Raw genomic sequence first — 19833 nt, forward strand, 5'->3', positions numbered from 1 at the left:
CAAAAACAACTATAAATGACATTTTAGGGAAATCCAGATATTCCTGGGTATTAGTGTTGAGGAACTGTTCATTTTCTGATCAAATAAAAGGATTGTGGCTATACAGGCTTACTCATATAGAGGGAGGATGCAGTACTTCAAAGTAAAGAATCAAGTCTCTGCAGCTTACTTGCAAATATACCGATATTTATATACATACACATAAATGAGCCAGTGTTACAATGTCAACAACTGTTGACTCTAGTGCTGGTGGCAGGCATACAAGCACATTTGTACACTACTCTTTCCATTGAGATTTTGTTTTCATTAAGAAAAGTCGCAAGTACACCAACTTTCAGAGGCACTCACTACCACCGTCCCTCCCCAAACTCCAAATGACTCCAACAAGATAAAAGACACCAAGGCATCCTGGGAACTGAATATAAATTAAGTTTATTACAAAAAGCAAAATGTTAGTTTCTCATCGTGAGTGATTCAAGAAAACAAGGGTAAGAGCCCTGGCCGGCACTGGGAGCAGGACACCAGTATGCAGGCTGGCAGGGGCCAAAGGCCAGGTTCAGGAGCGGGCTGACAGGCACTGATTCACAACCTCCAGGAGGTGGGTGTTCTCCAGGGCAGCTGCCACCCTCTCCTTATCTGCAAGTTGCTTGTTCACTAGGTGGGAAGAAGGGTGTGGGGAAGGCAGAGTCAAAGCTAGGCTCTGTCCAGGCTGCTAGCCAGCCCAGCCCTACCTCTGAACCTTTGTATAGGATCTGTCCCCCACCAGCAACAAAGCCCTCCTGTCACTTCCTTCCCAGGACCCCACACCCTCATCAGGCTACCTCAACCACCTGAGCCCACCTAGCCTGCCTTCTTAGGACCTCTCCACCTGGCTGCCTCCTGTACTGCTAAACCTGACACATTCTGGTCCTGTATACTTGATGAAAGGGGATTTGGGAGAAGAGGACATGGTAAGCACAGGAGATTCAAGTCAGGCCAGCTTTAGTCTAAGCTATCACCTACACTGAGGAGTCTCTGGCAATTTCACTCACCCAGTCACCCATCCCCAGTCTTGCCCATAGACTCCTGGGCAAGAGGTGAACCTCAGACTGCTTAGGGTGTCCAAGCCAACACCCTCATCCCCAGCCCACACTTACCAGCATGCTCTGAGGCGTGGGTCCCCGGGGTAATGTGCACATCCATCTGGGAGAGAGATAACGGGGCCTAAACACCCACCACTGGCCCAGAATTTTCCCCCCAGCCCCCAGACCCTCAGGCACCATCTCCAGCTGATCATTCTCCCTAATCATCTAATCATGCCTTTGGACTGTAGCCCGCCCGTCCTTTACACTCCAAACCCATCCACAGCTATTCCAATTCCCCCCGCCCCCCACCACCAAGACTGAATCTTGCTCTGTGGCCCAGGTTGGAGTGCAGTGGCAAGATCTTGGCTCATTGTGATCTCCTTCTCCCAGATTCAATCAATTCTCCTGCCTCAGCCTTCTGTGTAGCTGGGACCACAGGCCCACGCCACCACGACCCGCTAGTTTGTGTAGTTTTAGTAGAGACGAGATTTTTACCATATTGGCCACGCTGGTCTCAAACTCCTAACCTCAGGTGATCCACCCACCTCAGCCTCCAAAAGTGCTGGGATTACAGGCGTGACCCACCACGCCAGGCCTTTGCTATTCCAATTTTATCCAAAGAACTGGCCCACTATTGTTGATTTAAAGGCCTGCCTGGGCCCCACCCCTGATCCAAATCCATCTGCAGCTGCTTGCTGCCCTTCCTGCCACACTCTTCAATATTTTTCTCCACTTTCCAGCTCAGGTTTTTATTCTTGTCACATCGACTTGGAAAGTTTCCTCTGCAAATTGGAATCCTTCCAGGCCCACTCTGATGTCCTCTCCATGTTCATGCTCTCCCAGTCCCCATCCTCAGCAGTAGACCCTCATTGCCTGGTCCCACTTCCGGGGCTCAGCTCCAACTGACCTTGAAACGCTGAGGAAGGGAGCGCAGAAGCTTGACCTTGATGGACAGGCCAATAAGAGTGGCCATGCTGCAGTGCGGAATGGTTGGTGTGAAGGCCACAGCCACTGTACTCTCAGGGTCGCTAACCTAGTTGTGGAGGGGAGACGTCAAGAGGCAACCACCCTCAGCCCAAGGCCTCTCAGTTTGTTGCTTTGGGCAAATCATCCAAATTCTATGGACCTCAGTTTCAACACCCATACAATAGGCACAACAATCTCCCCTCCCAAAGATACCCTTCGGTGTCCGTGAGTGGAGAGCACTCCAACTCCTGGTGCACAGAAACCTTTCCGACTCTCTAGAACAACTCGCTCCCCTCCGAAGTGACTCACCTGAACCCGGACCTGCTCTACTACGTTCAACTCCTCTAGCGTCAGTGGATGCTCCGGGTCGTTGATGGAGCGAATCAGATGTGGCAAGTGAAGGAAAAGGGACTCTGCGCCTTTGCCCACTCAGAACCCTTTGCCAGGAATCCCTGGTTGGGATGCGGCTTCAACAGCTGCTGGACATCACTGCTCCCCCCACCGCAAGCCCCCGGAACCCGCCCGCGGCCAGCAGCGGCGGATATCGAAGATCTCGCGTGCGTCGATGCTGTCGGGAACCTGCTCGTCCTCCTCGCCCGCCGTCACGGGCCGCTCCCCTGAGCGCTGGTAGATGAGGGGGTTGGCATTCTCCAAGAGGCCGCCGCCGCCCACCATCGCGGAACCAACTCAGCCGATACTAGCAAGCGAGCACTTCCGCTCCTACTCGCGCACTTCCGGGGAACGGAAAGGGGGCGTGGCGCAGTGACGGGGTCCCGCGAGGGACGCGCCGCGCTGTGCGTTCTCGGCCTGGGGTGTGAGAGAAGTGGTAACCTCCGTTCCAGCTGCTTGGTCCCGGGAACATGACAGTCGATGGGGCAAAGGCTCTGAGAAGGGACCCCGGCGGTGCTGGGTCCTGTGAGCCCGTAGCGGGCTGAACCCAGAGTCCACCGCCAGGTCTCAGAGGGCACTACACGGTGTGAGGTGATCCCCGCACCGCTTCCTCCGGGAAGTCAGGCTGTCGGGGCGCTCCCGTGCCCAGGCCAGTTGGTTGCCTCTGACCTGCAGTGTCTCGGGATCTCCAGGTGACGCGCCTGCCTCTCCGGCTGTACCATAGGCCCAGGAGTGCCTGTCCCAGGGCTTGGACCGGCAGGTGCTCATGAAATATTTGTCAAGTGGATAAATGACCCTGGCCGTGGTCTCCGCGGGAGGTGAGGAAACCAAAAGCCAGTGAGGCAAAGCCGGGCGGTCCTTAAGTAGTGCCGCGGTCACCTGTACGTTTCAAAAGAAGGGCGTGACTGAGTAGGGAGGAAACCGCGGAGACCCTAAGACCCTGGATTGTAAAGGGGATGAGAGGTTGTGAAGGAGGACCCAAGAAACCGAATCCTGAAAGCAAGGAGCGTCCACAATGAAGGTCACTCCTCGCTGCCTTTGTTCAAGCGGTTTCCTTCACTCCGATCAAGTTCCTTCTCATTTCTCCATCTGTGGGGATTCTGAACATGCACCTCCTCAGAGAAGTCCTCGTGGGTTCGCCAATTCTAGTTTATTGCCCCCTCTTCTGAATCTCCCAGCGGCTCATCGGGCCTGTGGACAAGGACAGGTTTGAGGAGAGGATTCTCTGTATGGGGAGGTAATGCATAAGCCGCGAGGCCCCTTCTGAGAATGCCAAAGGGGCCCTGCCTGCCACTAGATCCCCACCCACCTGTGACTGCTCGGTCCCGCTCTCCTGCCAGACCCGCCTTGCCTTGGCTCAAGCCAGCGCACTCCGCCCACTCCCTTTCCAGTCCAAACTCCAAGGCTGGACGAGGCCCTGATCCACGGCTGGACAGACCCGGGGCAGCCTCTGGGTGAACAGCAGCGTGTCCACCGACGGCGCACCGAGACCTGTGACCATGCGACTGGACCGACTTCAGGCGCAACTGAGCGCAGTGGCCTGTGGGCTCCTGCTGCTTCTCATTCAGGGCCAGGGTGAGGCTCCCACGGAGGGGCGACAGGGACCGGGCTCAGATCTGCCAAATGCTGGGGAGGCAGAACCTGACAGTGCGGGAGGGAAGGCGCCTGGGAGGTAGGAGCTGGTGGAGATGACAGCGTGGAACTCGTGAGTCCCACATGACACCTCCCTGACACCCAGGGTGGGCTTCTAGAAGCACAGAAAGGGTTGGGCTGCAGGACACCACAGCAAGGAGCCAGCAGAGTACAGGGGCCCAGGAGCGTTGGGACATGCTAGGCTGGGTTGGCAGCCTCAGGACTGAGTGGATGAGGGATTGAGGGTGCGGGGATTCAATCCATTTCCCTCTTATGATTGTGGCTGTAGCTGGTGCTGCTGGCAGGTAAGAACAATAACAGCTTCTTGCAGCATCTGGCTCCCAGTGTGTGGGGTCCTTGGCCAGGGGGACACCCTGACCCTTGCAAAGGGGCCTCAGACAAGGTTAGCGGTCTTTGGGGAACAGAAGCGCCCAAGCACCAAATCCTAAAGCAGATCTAAGAGGCTACAGTGGCTGGATGCAGTTGACTCATGCCTGTAACCCCAGCACTGTGGAAGGCCAAAGGGGAGAATCACTTGAGCCCAGGAGTTGGAGGCCAGCCTGGGCAACATAGTGAGACTCTGTGTGGACAAAAAATTAAAGGAAATTAGTGGGCTATGGTGACCTGTGATGTATAGTCCCAGCTACTTGGGAGGCTGAGGTGGGAGGATCACTTTAGCAGTGGAGGTTGAAGCTGCAGTGGGCCTTAAATGCACTACTGTGCTCCAGCCTGGGTGACAAAGCAAAAATCTATCCCCAGAAAAAAAGGGCCAAAGAGCTCGTGGTGTCCCTTCCCCCATTTACATCATCCTGGGCAAGGGCAGAACTTGGCTTCCCAGGCAAAGGTGATGGCTCTGTGTGCCTGCCAGCCTCCTCCAGGTACTTATCAGAAGCTCCAGGGGTGTTTTTGGCCTTTGGCCTCTCACCTGGAACTCTCCTAAGTGTATGATCTGACTGTCTCTCCCAACCCTTTCGCAATGTAATCTGCACAGGTGGAGCTGTACTCCCCCCGCCCCGCAGTGCACCCCTGCAGGGCTTCCTCCCATTCCTGCCCTTGACCACATTCCAGAATTCACCAGGAGCCCAAGCAGGAAGAGCTGCCCGGCCTCACAGATGCCTACCTTTTAAAATATTTTGGGCCAGGCACAGTGGCTCACACCTGTTATCCCAGTATGTTGAGAGGCAGAGATGAGAGGATCGCTTGAGGCTAGGAGTTAGAGACCAGCTTGGGCGACAAGATTTGTCTCTACCAAAAAAAAAAAAAAGAGTCAGGCATGGTTGCCTGCAGCTGTACTCCCATGTACATGGGAGGAGGCTGAGGTGGGAAGACCTCAAGCCCAGAAGGTAGAGGCTGCAGTGAGCTGAAATCACACCACTGCACTCCAGCCTGGGCAATAGATGGAGACCTTGTCTGCCAAATATATATATATATATATAATTTTGGTTTGGACCCATATTCAAAAAGAATAATTGACAAGCCATAGGAGGGTACAGGTGATGTGTGCCATCCTCTTTTGTCCCAACCAGTCTTGGCTTCTCCTCAGGGGCCATCAAAGTCCCCATGGCATTTTACACAGTGCCCAGCAGTTTACACAAGAATAGATGTGCACACTTGTCCTTGATTTTCATCTAAACGGTCATAAACTGAGCCACTTTCTGGGGCCAGGCTTCTCCACTGTCTACCACAAGGGGCGGCCTCCTCACACCCCTACATGGTAGAGCTTCTTCATGCTGATTAATGGAAGGGCTTCTCTCAAGGATGAAGCAAGTAACGAATCTCTTTATTACATGAAGGTGAGGTAACAGGTCTCTAATCAGGGACATTTCAGCAGGTGATGTCCTTTGCTGTAATAAACATCAGGCATCAGTGGCCAGTGGCCACAGAGAATTACATGGATGGACATCCCCTCCAGCAAGGAATAATGTGAAGGAATTATGTTACTGGGCAGAGGAGTGGGCCTTTTGACTTGGAGACATTGTTAAGTTGTCCTCTCTGCTGCCTGTAAATGTCTATGACCCTGGCCTCACCCACACCAGGTGGCATCAAATAGTTTATCGGTGTTGAACTGACAGGTGTAGGGTAGCATTAGCTCCCTAAGGCTGTTTTTGTTTTTGGACTTTTGTTTTTTTGAGACAGAGTTTCACTCTGTTGCCCAGGCTGGAGTACAGTGGTGCCATCTCGAATTACTACAACCTCTGCTTCCCAGGTTCAAGCGATTCTTGTGCCTCAGCCTCCCAGTTAGCTGTGTCTACAGGAATATGCCACCAAGCTCAGCTAATTTTTGTATCTTTTGATAGAAACAAGGTTTCACGATGTTGACCAGGCAGGTCTCAAACTCTTAACCTCAAATGATCCACTTGCCTCGGCCTTCCAAAGTGCTGGGATTACAGACTTGAGCCACCATGTCTGGCCTGTTTTTTGACTTTTTATTATGGGACTGGGCTCAGATTTCCCAAATCCTACAGAAGCAGAACCTGAGATTACAAAAGGGAGAGTGCCAGGTACTCCTGAGGCACTCCCAGGAACCTCCCTGAGGCACAGAGAAGGTCAAGGCTGCTTGAGGACTGCACAGCACCAAGGGATGAGCCAAGTCTGAGATAGAAAGAGTAATATAACAAATCCAACGTATCTATGTCTAGCTTCAGCAATGACAAAGATCTCATTTTTGTTTTTGTTTTAAATCAGCTTTCTCAGGTTGAATATAACCTGGTGTTTTCTGGATGGCCATCTCTCCATTGCACCATTATTGAAACAAATCCCAGACATCATATCATCTGTAAATTTTTCATGTCCTTCTAAAACAAAAGGAACATATATATATATATATATATATATATATATATATATGTATGTGTGTGCATTTCCACAACATAATATGTTCTCAGTTTAATCAAATGTACAGTCAGGTGTTCTTTCATATTTATAAATGATATTTTTATTAATACAAGTTTTTTTTAAAATCAGGATTCAAATAAGGTTCATACTTTGCAAATTGGTAGACATTTTTTTTTTTAAACAGAATCTCACTCTGTTGCCCCAGCTCACTGCAACGTTGCTTCCCAGGTTCAAGGGATCCTCATGCATCAGTTTCCCAAGTAGCTGGAATTACAGGTATATACCACCACACCTGGCTAATTTTTAGAAGAGCAGGGTTTCACCATGTTAGCCAGGCTGGTTTTGAACTCCTGACTTCAGGTGAGTCGCCCACCTCAACATCCCCAACTGCTGGGATTACAGGTGTGAGCCTCCATGCACAGCCAATTTTCTTGGCTTTATACTTAGGAGTAGAATTGCTGGGTCATATGGCAACTCTATGTTTAATCCCCTGAGAAACTGCCAGACTGTTTTTTAAAGCAGTTGCACTATTTTACCTTCTTACCAGCAATGTATGAAAGTTTCAATTTTTCCACATCCCTACCGACACTTATTATCTGTCATTTTTAATGTGTTTCTTGAATCTCTTTCAATCTTCAGATTTTCCCTCTGCCTCTCTTTTATTTTCTTTCTAAATTTTTCTGTGTGTTGAAGAAACCAGTTTATTTGTTGTGAAGAGGATCCCACTATCTAAGTTTTTCTGATTGCATCCCAGTGGTGTCTTTTAACTGTTCTTCTGTCCCCTGTCCACCCTGTAAATTTCTATTTACATTCCAGAGGCATAATCAGATTTGGATTTTGGGTTTTGTTTGGTTTGGTTTTTTGGAGGACTACTTCATGTGTGGTGCTGTGTACTTCTGATAGAAAATATGTAATGTCTGATTGTCTTGCTTTTTGTGATACCACAAAATGAGTGGTTGACATCGCACTTAGAATTTAATATGCATTTCTCTTACTGTGAATGAGGCAAATATCTCTTTGTTTATTTGAGAGACACTGATTTGTATTGCTTATTCTGAACATATACTGCTTTTTCTGTTGTGTAGCTGGCATATTCTTTGTAGAAATTCTTTATCTGTTAAGAGGACTGATTTTCTCTGTTAGGTGATTTTTTTTTTTTTTTTTTTTTTTTGGTAGCCTTGGGCCAGTTATTCTCTCGCTCCAATTGGCTTCAGTTTCTCTTTTTTTTTTTTTTTTTTTTTTTTTGTTAGGTGATTTTTAATCACTTCCTCCCTTCCTAATCCCCACAGCAAGCAGGCTGTGCTCTTTTATTTGGAGACTGGGTCTTGTTTTGTTGCCTAGGCTAGAGTGCAAGGGCGGGATCATAGCTCATGCAGAGTGGAACTCCTCCTGCCTTAGCCTCCTGAGTAGCTGAGTAGCTGGGACTGCAGGCCCACACCACCACTCAGAGGCTGTGCCTTTTTTTTTTTTTTTTTTTTAGGCAGGTTTTCACTCTGTCACCGAGGCTTGAGTGCAGTGATACAATCATGGCTCACTGTAGCCTCAACCTCCCAGGCTCAAGCAATCCTCCCAAGTCAGCCTCTCAAGTAGCTGTGACTACAGGCATGTGCCGTGATGCCCAGCTAATTTATTGATTTTTTTTAGGCAAAGACAGAGTCCTACTATAGTGCCCAGGCTGGAATCTGTGCTTTTTATGTCTCAGCCACAGCCACACTTCTCTCTTGTAGCTCTTCTCACCAACATCACTCAAGGTTTCGAGGACGCTTTCTTTATGTCATTTCTTGCCACCTTGGGCATGACATCCCTGAGGACAGAAATCTTGCCTGCCCAATTCCCACAATCATCCTATGGTCACATGACCTGGCCCACAGTTGAAAGGACACTCTAGTCCCATGAAGGGCCTGGGACCCTTTGTTTGAAGGTCTCAGGGCAGAATGATGGTGCCAGGCCCCAGGGAGCCTCAGCCTGGTGGGATGGAGACAGGCCCAGGAAGGCAGAGCCTGAAGGGAGTGTCCCAGGAAGTAAGTCTGTAAAGCCATGTTTATAGACCAGGGTCCTTGAGCTGAGCTCAAGGATGCCAAGGAGGCAGCAAAACCAACAGTCTGGGAGGGCAGCTAATTGGTCACACCCAACCGTGATGTCTGTCTCTTTGCCCACAGGCCAGGACTCCGCCAGTCCCATCCGGACCACACACACGGGACAGGTGCTGGGGAGTCTTGTCCACGTGAAGGGTGCTGATGTGGGGGTCCACACCTTCCTGGGAATTCCCTTTGCCAAGCCACCTGTAGGTCCACTGAGATTTGCACCCCCTGAACCCCCTGAATCTTGGAGTGGTGTGAGGGATGCAACCACCCATCCGGCCATGTAAGCTCTCCCAGGGGTCCAGAAACTCCAGGCCCTGGCGTAGGGTGGGGGTGCCCTGAGCTCAGCTAGGCTGCAGTGCTCATTTCATCTAAACCCCCACAGCCAATTTTCCTTCTGAGTCTTGTGGATTCCCACGTGTATTTTCCCAGTGAGCATGCTGAGGTTCAGGAGGGTGTAATAACTTCTCAGACCCCTGGCTCAGCATTCAGAGGGCATTGGCTCCAGGTGCTTAAGGGAGGGAGAGACAAATATCTCCCCAGATTCTGGTTATGACAAGCTTTCTCTGAAACCAGTGGTAGGTGTCTCTGGGAAAGGTTCAGGTTGGCTCTATGAACCTTGTAGGAGCCCCTAACTCTAGTAGCAGATATTGCAGATAGCTGAAGAGAACAGTAGTGGTAACTACCTGCACTCACCACAGGCACTGTGTCCACCCACAGGGCCAGGAGCCATTGGCCAAGAGATGTGTATATGTTTACAGCTGGAGACCATTTGGGAATGATGGGTTTTTGAGAGTTTAAACTTGAGATGAGGGACATCCTACTGCCTTTCTCATGAGAAATTAGCATCCATTCATTCATGTAGCACACATATGTGGGCTACTCCCCTGTTCCAGGCCTGAGGGAGTACAGCAATATAGTGGTGAATGTCAACACATGCGCCAGTGGTTCTCATAGAAACCCCTAAGAGTCAAGGTTTCCGGTGTCGGGAGGAATGATATCCAAGGTCCTCAATAACCTTGAGGCCTGCCTGGAAGTCCAAGCTCCATTCCAGCTTCCCCAGAGCCTGTGGCCTGTAACTTGGTGGGAAGACATTTTAGAGAGGGATCATGTGTGAGCAGGTTATTGTGGGAAGAGGCTGAGGGTGGTTGGGAGCACATCTGAACCCACGGTCTGGTTTTGGCCACGACCTGGACCTTGGACTGATTGCTTTCATTACCAGGTGTCTGCAGGACCTTACCACACTGGATTCAGAGGTTATGAACCAAGTCAATGTGACCATCCCTTCCATTTCCATGTCCGAGGACTGCCTGTACCTCAGCATCTACACGCCGGCCCATACCCATGAAGGCTCTAACCTGCCGGTAGGTGTCAGACCACCATTCACTGGGAGTCGGAGGACAATTCTTCTGCAAGAAGCTACAAAGGACATTATTAGCTCAGGCCCTGCTGCAGGGTGGACCATGCTGAAAAGCTTCTTACTATCAGGTCCAAGAAATACTCCTTAGCCAGGCTATGCAGCTGGCCCCTGGGCCTGGGGTCACAGAGTTCTGGCTGCTCCCAGAGGTCAAAGGCTGTGGCTCTGGGTTGGACTCAGGACTCAGCCAGCCAACTCATTCCCAGGAGATCCACTCAAGTGCCCAAGGGCTGCACTTTGAGGTTACCAAGATCCCAGCCATGGATAATGTGTTGGGCCTATGAGAATGGGCACACACAAAAGTATCTTGTTAGAGATGACATCTTGCTCTGGTTTTTAGGCTAGAATGCAGTGGCTTGAGCATAGTTCTCTGTAACCTCAAATTCCTGGGTGATCTTCCCACCTCAGGTTCCTGAGTAGCTGGGACTACGGGCCTATGCCACTATGCCTGGCTAATTTTTAAAACATTTTCTGTTGAAATGGGGTCTCACTAAGTTATTCAGGCTAAGGAGGACATTTTTGATGAATGTTCATGTGGGGCCATCAGGGAGACACCCCTTTTCTTTCCACTTTGGTGACTTTTCTGGGACTAATGAAACCAGGCTTTGATACAGAGGATAGACCCCAAAGACTGGGAGGCCTGGTCTTCCTGACAGATCTTGGGTGCCTGGCCTGTGGCCCACATGATGAATTTGTGCTGGGGAGGTACAGGGGCAAAGCACTAGTTGTTCTAGGTAGGGTCCCTGGTGGGTTGGGGCTGGGTGGGAACATCGTGGTAGCTGCCTTGATTTCCCCAGGTGATGGTGTGGATCCATGGTGGTGGGCTTGTTTTTGGCATGGCTTCCATGTATGATGGTTCTGTGCTGGCCGCCTTTGAGGACGTGGTAGTGGTCACCATCCAGTACCGCCTGGGTGTCCTGGGCTTCTTCAGGTGAGACTAGGGCTGGGTTTGGCAATGGGGGCTGAGCGGGGCCAGGACAGCCCTGTGATCCCTGTCCTTGCTACTTCTCAGCACTGGAGACAAGCACGCAACTGGCAATTGGGGCTACCTGGACCAAGTGGCCGCACTACGCTGGGTCCGGCGGAACATCGCCCACTTTGGAGGCAACCCTGACTGTGTCACCATTTTTGGCGAGTCTGCGGGTGGCACGAGTGTGTCCTCACTTGTCCTATCCCCCATAGCCCAAGGACTCTTCCACAGGGCCATCATGCAGAGTGGCGTGGCTGTGCTGCCCGGCCTCATTGCCAACTCAGCTGATGTTATCTCCACGGTGAGCCCTCAGCGGCAGAGGCCTAGGCCCACTACCTCCTCTCATAACCCTCAGAGCCTCTGTCTGTTAAACGGGGATGACAAGGGCCATCAAGGGTCAGAATGCACATCCTGCTGCCATTGCAGAGGCCAAGTATGTTCTGTGGCTTTTGTACAAAGTTGTCACCCTGGAGATCCCTATCATAAGGAGAACCATCTAGGCAGATGGGATGGCCCCTGTGTCTGGGACTTCTGAGTTGGAACACAGTCAGAACTGCAGGAATTCATACATAGCGCCCTGTGAGATTTGGGGTGCCCCTGCCCCCAGCTAGGCCTTAGGCAAACTCCTCTAATCTACCTGGAAGGATGAGCCAGCCCCTGCCTGGTCCCTTTGCAGGTAGTGGCCAACCTGTCTGCATGTGACCAAGTTGACTCTGAGGCCCTGGTGGGCTGCCTGCGGGGCAAGAGTAAAGAGGAGATTCTTGCAATTAACAAGGTTGGTCTAAACGGATGTGGGTGTGGAGGAAGGGGTGCGATAGGCATGGGGCTGGTTGTCCTGCATGCCCCTCATATCCCCTGGGCACGTTATCTCATCTGCATGCCTGGGTGTCATAGCCCTGGATGGGGACTGAAGGTCGGTGTACACTGAGCCAGGCATCGGATCTCCTGGGGTGGATATAGCATCCAGGGATGAACCAGGAAGGAGGGAAAGGTACTCAGAGGGCATGGGAAGATGTCTGGGACCTGACCTCGTTCCCTGACCTTGCATTTCCCCTCAGCCATTCAAGTGTATGATCCCCGCTGTGGTGGACGGGGTCTTCCTGCCCAGGCACCCCCAGGAGCTGCTGGCCTCTGCTGAATTTCAGCCTATCCCCAGCATCATTGGTGTCAACAACGATGAATTCGGCTGGATCATCCCCAGTGTGAGGCCCAGCTCAAGCCCTCAAGTGCCTGGGGAGCCCATCTGGTAGCAGGAGGTCCTCAGGTCTTTGTAGCTCCAGGCTTATCCCATTCCCAACTACATATTCTCTCCCTGCCACCTAGATCATGGGTATTTATAACCCCCAGAAGGAAATGAACAGAGAGGCCTTGCAGGCTGTTCTGCAGAAAATGTTATCATTGATGGTAAGGCTCCTGGGGTCCCACACCAATGGGGAGGGGCTCCTCTTCTCTCCTGAGGCAGAGGAAATCCAACCCCAATACCCTGCCTATGTAGCACCTTCATGAGCAAAGGCCCAGGTGTGAGTGTGGTTGGGGGTGGGGTCACCTCAGAGCCTCGACTTTTCTCCTCATTCCCTGTTCCATCTCACAGTCCATCTCCCCAAGCGCGAGGCCACCTCCTCCTCGCCTCTGGCAGCCCGCCTAACCTGCCTCTTCCTGATCCACCTGGGGTAGATGTTGCCTCCTACATTTGTGGACCTGCTGATGGAGGAGTACATTGGAGACAGTGGAGATCCCCAGACCCTCCGAGCCCAGTTCCAGGAGATCATGATGGACTCCCTGTTCGTGATCCCTGCACTCCAAGTAGCACATTTTCAGCGTGAGTATATTTGGAACTGAGGCCTGACTGGCAGCAGTGCAGCTCAGGGCTGTGGGTCCTAGGTAAGACCTGTTGCTGTCCAGGTCCCCACTCATTTTTATTGGGCCCCTGGGATACTTGACATCCATCATCGGTGTAAATTCTCCTGGCTAGCCCAAGAGACAGACATTTCCCCTGTTTCACAGATGAGGAAATTGAAGTTAAGACCTTCAGTGACTTCCCCAAGATTACACAGCTAAGAAGTCCAAAGCCATGATTTCTCCCACGTCCCTCCCTCTGCTCCTGCCCTAGCTTGGGGCTCCCCATCCCACTGTCCAGATTCCAGCCAGCTTTGGACCTAGGTATCTTGTTATCATGGGTGAGGCCAGAAGGCTGCAGGGAAAGGCCACCGAGTCATAAGCTGTCCACCCCGCAGGTTCCCAGGGCCCTGTGTACTTCTACGAGTTTCAGCATCAGCCTAGCTGGGTCAAGAACATCAGGCCGCCGCACGTGAAGGCAGATCATGCTGATGAACTGCCCTATGTCTTTGGAAGTTTATTCTGGGGCAACTATGGTGAGTCTTGTTCTTTTCCCAGGAAGTGGGCTGGGACCATGACTGGATTTCTGAGGGGTGATTGTTTGTCCTCACTGCCTAGATAAGGAAACTGAGGCTCAGAGAGAGGATGAGATCAGGTGTCCAAGGTCTTACAGCTCCAAAGGCTGAGCTAGGATTCGAATTCATGACTCTTCAGACTGGCCTATGCTCCCTCTACCTCTCGCCACCCTTGGGTGTCTGGTAGTGGCAAAGCAGGTGTTTCAAGGGCATGTTTGTTTTTTCAATGACTCCCAGCGACGGAAGGAAGAAGGGGCCTTTGGGGCCAGGAATGAGCTAAGGAGGGAGTCACCTAGAGACTGGGCTAAGAGGAAGTTTGGGAAAGGGGAGGGCTGGGTCCTGAGGGCCGTGGGAGAAAAAGCAGAGAAGCGGGACTGGGGGCCGAGGGTGGGGGCCACAGACAAGCTCCACTTGGGATGCCAGGGTGGGACAGCCTGACCAAGACACATGGCACCTTCCTCTCCACAGTTAAATTCACTGAGGAGGAGGAGCAACTAAGCAGGAAGATGATGAAGTACTGGGCCAACTTTGCTCGAAATGGGTGAGACAGCACACTCCTGCCTCAACCTCCCCGAGGTGGGGCCTGTGCCCATCCAGCACTCTCCTAGTCTGGGGTGACTTCATTAGCACACCTGTGTCCTTAATCACATGAGAGCCCCTTCCCCAGCTCCGAAACCCACTCAGACAGCATAGGGGTGCCATAAGACAGTGACACACTCCATGTCCCCAGACTGCCTGGAGGGTGGGCGCCAGTGCTGGGCCACCATTAGGGCCTCTCTCCCAGAGAGAGGGACACAGCAGGGCCAGCCGTCCTGTCCCCACTGGAGCTGACACTAGCAGAAGGGAGTTTGTCTTCTGTTTCTGGAAACCTTTGTCCTTGTTCCCCAAGCCCACTTGGCCTACTTGGCTGCCTTGCCTGACCAGAGTCAGGGTGGTCAGGTATGGGCTCCAGGGGCTCCGAGTGACCATCATACTGCCCTGCTGGGACGGCATGCCTACAGGAACCCCAACAGCGAGGGTCTGCCCCACTGGCCTCTGTTCGACCAGGAGGAGCGATACCTGCAGCTGACCCTACAGCCTGCGGTGGGCCGGGCTCTGAAGGCCCACAAGCTCCAGTTCTGGAAGAAGGCGCTGCCCGGAAAGATCCAGGAGCTCGAGGAGGCTGGAGAGAGACACACAGAGCTGTAGCTTTCTGTGCCAGGGACGAGGGGGTGGGCTCGCTTACAGGTGAGGGTCAGCCTGCTGTGTCCACATACACCCACTGAGGAGAAACAAGTTGATTCCTTCCTTCATATAGCCATTCATTCATTCTTCTGTGCATCCATTCAGAAAGCATTTATTAAGAACGTACTCAGGAATGATAGCTCATACCGTAATCCCAGCTGTTGGGGAGGCTGTGATGACAGGATGGCTTGAGGCCAGAGGTTTGAGACCAGCCAGGGCAACACAGTGAGATCCCTTCCCAACAAGAAGAAGAAGAAGTTCAAGAAGGAAAGAGAGAGAGAGAGAGAGAGAGAGAATGTGTTTAGAAATTAAATAGGAAAATTTTGAGCTTCAAGTCAGTGACAAGTAAAAAAGATTTTTAAAAAGCAAAGAAAATGTAAGGAAAAAATGAGAAAAATTAAAATTAAAAGAGCATAAAATGCCAGGCACTGTGGCTGATGCCCATAATCTCAGCACTTTTGGGAGGCCAAGGTGGGTGGATTACCTGAGATCATAAGTTCAAGACCAGCCTGGCCAACATGGTAAAACCCCAGCTCTATGAAAAATACAAAAATTAGACAGGCATGGTCTCACACACCTGTAATCCCAGCTACTCAGGAGGCTGAGGCAGGAGAATCACTTGAACCCCAGGAGGCGGAAGTTGTTGTGAGCTGAGATGGCACCACTGGACTCCCAACTGGGTGACAAGAGTGAGACTCCATCTCAAAAAAAAAAGGAATAGAAGAAGCTACTTCATGATGTTAGTTGCCAAGCCTGCCACAGGCCCTCTCTTGTTAGGCACACTCAATAGATCCCCCAGTGGATGGGCAAACCCCAGTGGAATCCCATCCTCCCCAACACTCCACTGATCCCTGGGCCCCATCCTCCCTTCCTCACTTCCACCTTCTCCCTGCCTTCTCTCTTCTTTTCTCTGATCCCCCAGGACTTTCCCACTTCGAGGGAGGTGCTTTGAAGAATTCTGAGTATCAGAAGCCTGTGTTCATTCATCCCTAAGATGTCTGAAAAAATACAAATAAATTCTTTAAAATATAGCCTCTGTCTGCCTCTCTGCAAGTCCAAGTGCTCTTATATATGTTAGTGGCCAACAGAAAACCTGGACACTGGAAGCCCTAGTGTCTTAGTCCATTCAGCTGCTATAGCAAAAATACTACTGTTAAGCCAGGTGCAGTAGGCCACACGTATAATCCCAGCACTTTGAGAGGCGAGGCGAGCAGATCACTTGAGGCCAGGAGTTTGAGATCAGCCTGGCCAAGCTAGTGAAACCCTGTGTCTACTGAAAATACAAAAATGAGCCAGGCTTGGTGGTATACATCTATAATCCCAGCTACTCGGAGGCTGAGACACCGAATCACTTTAACCCAAGAAGTGAAGGTTGCATGAGCCAAGATTGCACCACTGCACTTCAGTCTGGGTGACAGAGTGAGACTCTGTCTCAAAAAATAAACAAACACTAATGGTATTCCAGGCACGGTGGCTCATGCCTGTAATCCGAGCACTTTTGGAGGCGGAGGTGGGCCTCCTGAGCTTGAGCCCAGGATTGAGGCCAGCTTAGGCAGCATGGAGAAATGCCATCTCTACAAAAAAACACAGTTAGCTGCATGTGGTAGCACGCACCTGTAATCTCACTCAGGAGGCTGAGGCAGGTGAATCACTGAGCCTGGGAGGTCAAGGCCACAGTGAGTCGTGATTGTGCCACTACATTCCAGCCTGGGCAACACAGCAAGACCCTGTCTCAAAAAAAATAATAATAATAATTTCCTATACTGATATAAAACTAAAAAAAAAAAAAATACTACAGGTGGATATTATAACTTGGGTGCCTTAGTATGACAAACATGTATTGCTTGCAGTTCTGGAGGCTTGGAAGTCCAGGATCAAGGTGTCAGCAGATTTGGTGTCTGGCAAGGGCTTATTCTCTGGTTAACAGATGGCAGCCTCTCATTGTGTACTCACACGGAGGACAGGGAAAACCAGCTCCCTCCACCCTCTTTAGTAAGGACACTAGTCTTCCCCTCCGGAAGGCCCACCTCTTAATACCATCACCTCAGGGATTAGGTTTCAGCGTACACATTTTTGAGGCAATACAAATATTTAACCCTGGCATGTACAGCTCCCAGATTCCAGCCAAGGTCACCAATGACTGAAATATATAAGTTCCTATACACCCTTTTTGTTCCACTAAATGTCATCTATCATTAATACTTAAAACAAGTCACTTGTACAGGCCAGGCACGGTGGCTCATGCCTGTAATCCCAGCACTTTGGGAGGCCAAGGCAGGTGGATCACCTGAGGTCAGGATTTCAAGACCGGCCTGGCCAACATCGCAAAATGCCGTCTCTACTAAAAATACAAAAATTAGCTGAGCGTCGTGGTAGCTGCCTGTAATCCCAGCTACTTGGGAGGCTAAGGCAGAATTGCTTGAACACGGGAGTCAGAGGCTGCCGTGAGCTGAGATCGTGCCACTGCACTCTCAGCCTGGGTGACAGAGCAAGACTCTATCTCAAAAAAACAAACAACAACAACAACAACAAAAAACAAGCTCCCTACCCTCCTATCTGTGTCCTGCAGAGGTGACTCACCCCACTTTTGTAAGAAGCAAGGCTGGGCTTGTCCATAGGCCCCTGAGCCTGGGCCGCCTGTGCAGTGGCTGGGAAAGCCAAGCCACTTCCTCAGTGGCCTGTCTCCTGAAGTTTGCTCTTCTTCTCAGTGATTCTGCAGACACTGTAAGGCCCCTACTCACGGGATTGGAGCAAGATGTTTATCTGTGGGGTGTGTCCTGGACATGGGATTGAGGGCCCAAAAGTCCAGGCATATTTAGGACAAAAGACTTCTGTCCCCTGACTCCCAGGGCCTCTCCATCCAGGCAGATGTCCTCTTGCCTTTCAGAATCCCCGTGCCAACCTTTCAACCCCCTGAGCATCCCCGAACTCACCATGTGTGTCCACGTAATTACTTTTCCTACTTACCTCATTGCTGTCCGTAAACTTCTCTCCTTCCCAGCTCCACAAAAACCTTCTCATATTTTATCTCAGTGTGCAAAGGTGGCCAATTGTGTTCAGTTGAAGTATTTTCTCGTTGTCATTAAGACCATGTATTCCTGTCTAGACCCTAGTAATCCCCTTATGCCCTACCTCTGACCAACTTGCCTCTCAGGGTACCGGTTTTCCAGAGAAGTCTCCCTTCTTTCCAACCAGGGCCTTTAAGCCCAACTACAGAGCCTTATGAAGTTAGAGGTTAGAGACCATGACACCTACATTGCCCATATTGGCCACCAGGTGGCAGACAAGGATAATATTAAACGTGGGCTGACTTAGGGAGGAGCAGTTTCCTTTCAGTGAACACTGACTGGTGCATAACGTTGCCACTGCATCCTGAAAGCATTTATTGAGCAAGGCTGCATGCATGTCTCTTCAATTCTGCAGATGTAGAATATGCTTTCCAAGTATATGTTCCCAGGATTACTTAATAGGTATTTTTAACAGCTTTATGGTGAAATGACTTACAATTAAATTTACCTGCCCCTGACCTTTTTTTTTCTTTTTTTCTTTTTTTTTGAGACAAGCCCTCATGTCACCTAGGCCTGAACGCAGTGGCACAATCACAGCTCACTGAAGTCTCCACCTCCTGAGCTCAAGCCATCCCCCACCTCAGCCTCCCAAGTAGCCAGGACTACTGGCATGCGCCACCATGACTGGATAACTTTTTTTTTTTTTTGTAGAAACGAAGTCTCACCAGGTTGCCCAGCTGGTCTCCAACTCCTAGGATCAAGTGTCTCCCAAATTGGTGGGATTAGAGGCAGGTGTGAACAACTGTGCTTGGCCCAAACTCACCCATTGTAAGTGTACAGTTTGATCACTTTGAGTAAATCTATAAGACATGCAAATACCACCATGTGGAGTTTTAGAATGTTTCTATCACTTCAAAATTCCTGCAAGCCCTTTTGCAGTCAATCATTGTCCTGATCCACGCTCCTAGGCAACCACCAAACTGCTTTCCACTGCTGTAGTTTGCATTTTCTGCAATATAAAGGAAATAATATAAACTATAAATCAATATTAATACTAATTATATAAATAAAATAACTTGTGATTGGCTTCTGTCAATTTTGTGTTTGAAATTCAGCCAGTAGTTATTTTCTTTTATTGCGGAGTGGTATCGTGTGTTTAAATATACCCCCTTTCTTTTTCTTTGAAACTGGGTCTTGCTACATTGCTCAGGCTGGTCTTGAACTCCTGGACTTAAACAGTCCTCCCGCCTCAGCCTCCCAAAGTGCTAGGATCATAGAAGTGAGCTACGGTGCCACGCCAATATATGCCATTTTATTCATTCATCAGGAGGTGCACATTTGAGTGACTTCCATTTTGAGGGTATTTTTATAAAGCTGCTGTGAACATTTTCAGACAAGTCTTTCGTTTCTGTGGGGTAAACGCCTGAGAGTGGACACTCACCATACAATGCCATTCTGGGTCATATGGTAAGAGTGTGTTTAACTTTTAAAGAAAATGCCTCTTATTTAAAGATCTACACTAGGCTGGGTGCAGTGGCTCATGCCTATAATCCCAGCACTTTGGGGGGCCTAGGTGGGCAGATTGCTTGAGACCAGGAGTTTGAGACCAGCCTAGCCAACATAGTGAAACCTTGTCTCCACTCAAAATACAAAAATTAGCCGGGCGTGGTGGTGTATGCCTGTAATCCCAGCTTCTTGAGAGGCTGAGGCACAGGAATTGCTTGAGCCTAGGAGGCAGAGGTTGCAGTGAGCCAAGATTGCACCACTCTACTCCAACCTGGGCAACAGAGTGAGACTCTTAAAATAAATAAATAAATAAATATCTACACTAAACA

At 50.5% G+C, this 19833-nt stretch overlaps 3 protein-coding genes across 15 annotated transcripts in view; 2 read left to right on the plus strand and 1 right to left on the minus strand.

Moving 5' to 3' along the window:
- Positions 1 to 413: 413 nt before the first annotated feature.
- Positions 414 to 2729, minus strand: CIAO2B (cytosolic iron-sulfur assembly component 2B). Its single transcript, XM_054248662.2, has 5 exons — positions 2574 to 2729; positions 2340 to 2417; positions 1972 to 2097; positions 1137 to 1182; positions 414 to 654 (listed from the first exon to the last, which is right to left on the minus strand). The coding sequence occupies exons 1-5, from the start codon at positions 2703 to 2705 to the stop codon at positions 557 to 559; spliced, it is 480 nt and encodes a 159-aa protein (XP_054104637.1). The 5' UTR covers positions 2706 to 2729; the 3' UTR covers positions 414 to 556.
- A 97-nt stretch (positions 2730 to 2826) lies between these two features.
- On the plus strand, positions 2827 to 19094 carry CES2 (carboxylesterase 2). Of its 13 annotated transcripts, XM_035282769.3 has the most exons (14): positions 2827 to 3627; positions 3812 to 3995; positions 9047 to 9251; positions 10191 to 10332; positions 11183 to 11316; positions 11398 to 11656; positions 12032 to 12130; positions 12414 to 12557; positions 12679 to 12759; positions 13030 to 13174; positions 13590 to 13727; positions 14235 to 14307; positions 14768 to 14993; positions 15913 to 16021. In XM_035282769.3, exons 2-13 carry the CDS (start codon positions 3920 to 3922, stop codon positions 14952 to 14954), a joined length of 1683 nt encoding a protein of 560 aa, XP_035138660.1. In that variant the 5' UTR covers positions 2827 to 3627; positions 3812 to 3919; the 3' UTR covers positions 14955 to 14993; positions 15913 to 16021. The 13 variants fall into 13 exon arrangements, 11 of the variants coding, with proteins under 11 accessions (XP_035138660.1, XP_078213509.1, XP_078213515.1 ...); XR_013530083.1 differs by having other exon boundaries at positions 2827 to 3995; positions 14656 to 14993; XR_013530084.1 differs by having other exon boundaries at positions 2827 to 3995; positions 14814 to 14993.
- Positions 14767 to 19833, plus strand: part of CES3 (carboxylesterase 3) — a 38835-nt gene continuing 33768 nt past the window's right edge. Inside the window, exons 1-2 of the mRNA XM_078357397.1 lie at positions 14767 to 14993; positions 18710 to 18826. The gene's annotated coding sequence lies outside the window, so the exon portion shown is untranslated. The remainder of the gene's footprint in view (positions 14994 to 18709; positions 18827 to 19833) is intronic.

The sequence above is a fragment of the Callithrix jacchus genome, chromosome 20, assembly GCF_049354715.1.
Source record: "Callithrix jacchus isolate 240 chromosome 20, calJac240_pri, whole genome shotgun sequence".
NCBI lineage: Eukaryota > Metazoa > Chordata > Mammalia > Primates > Cebidae > Callithrix > Callithrix jacchus.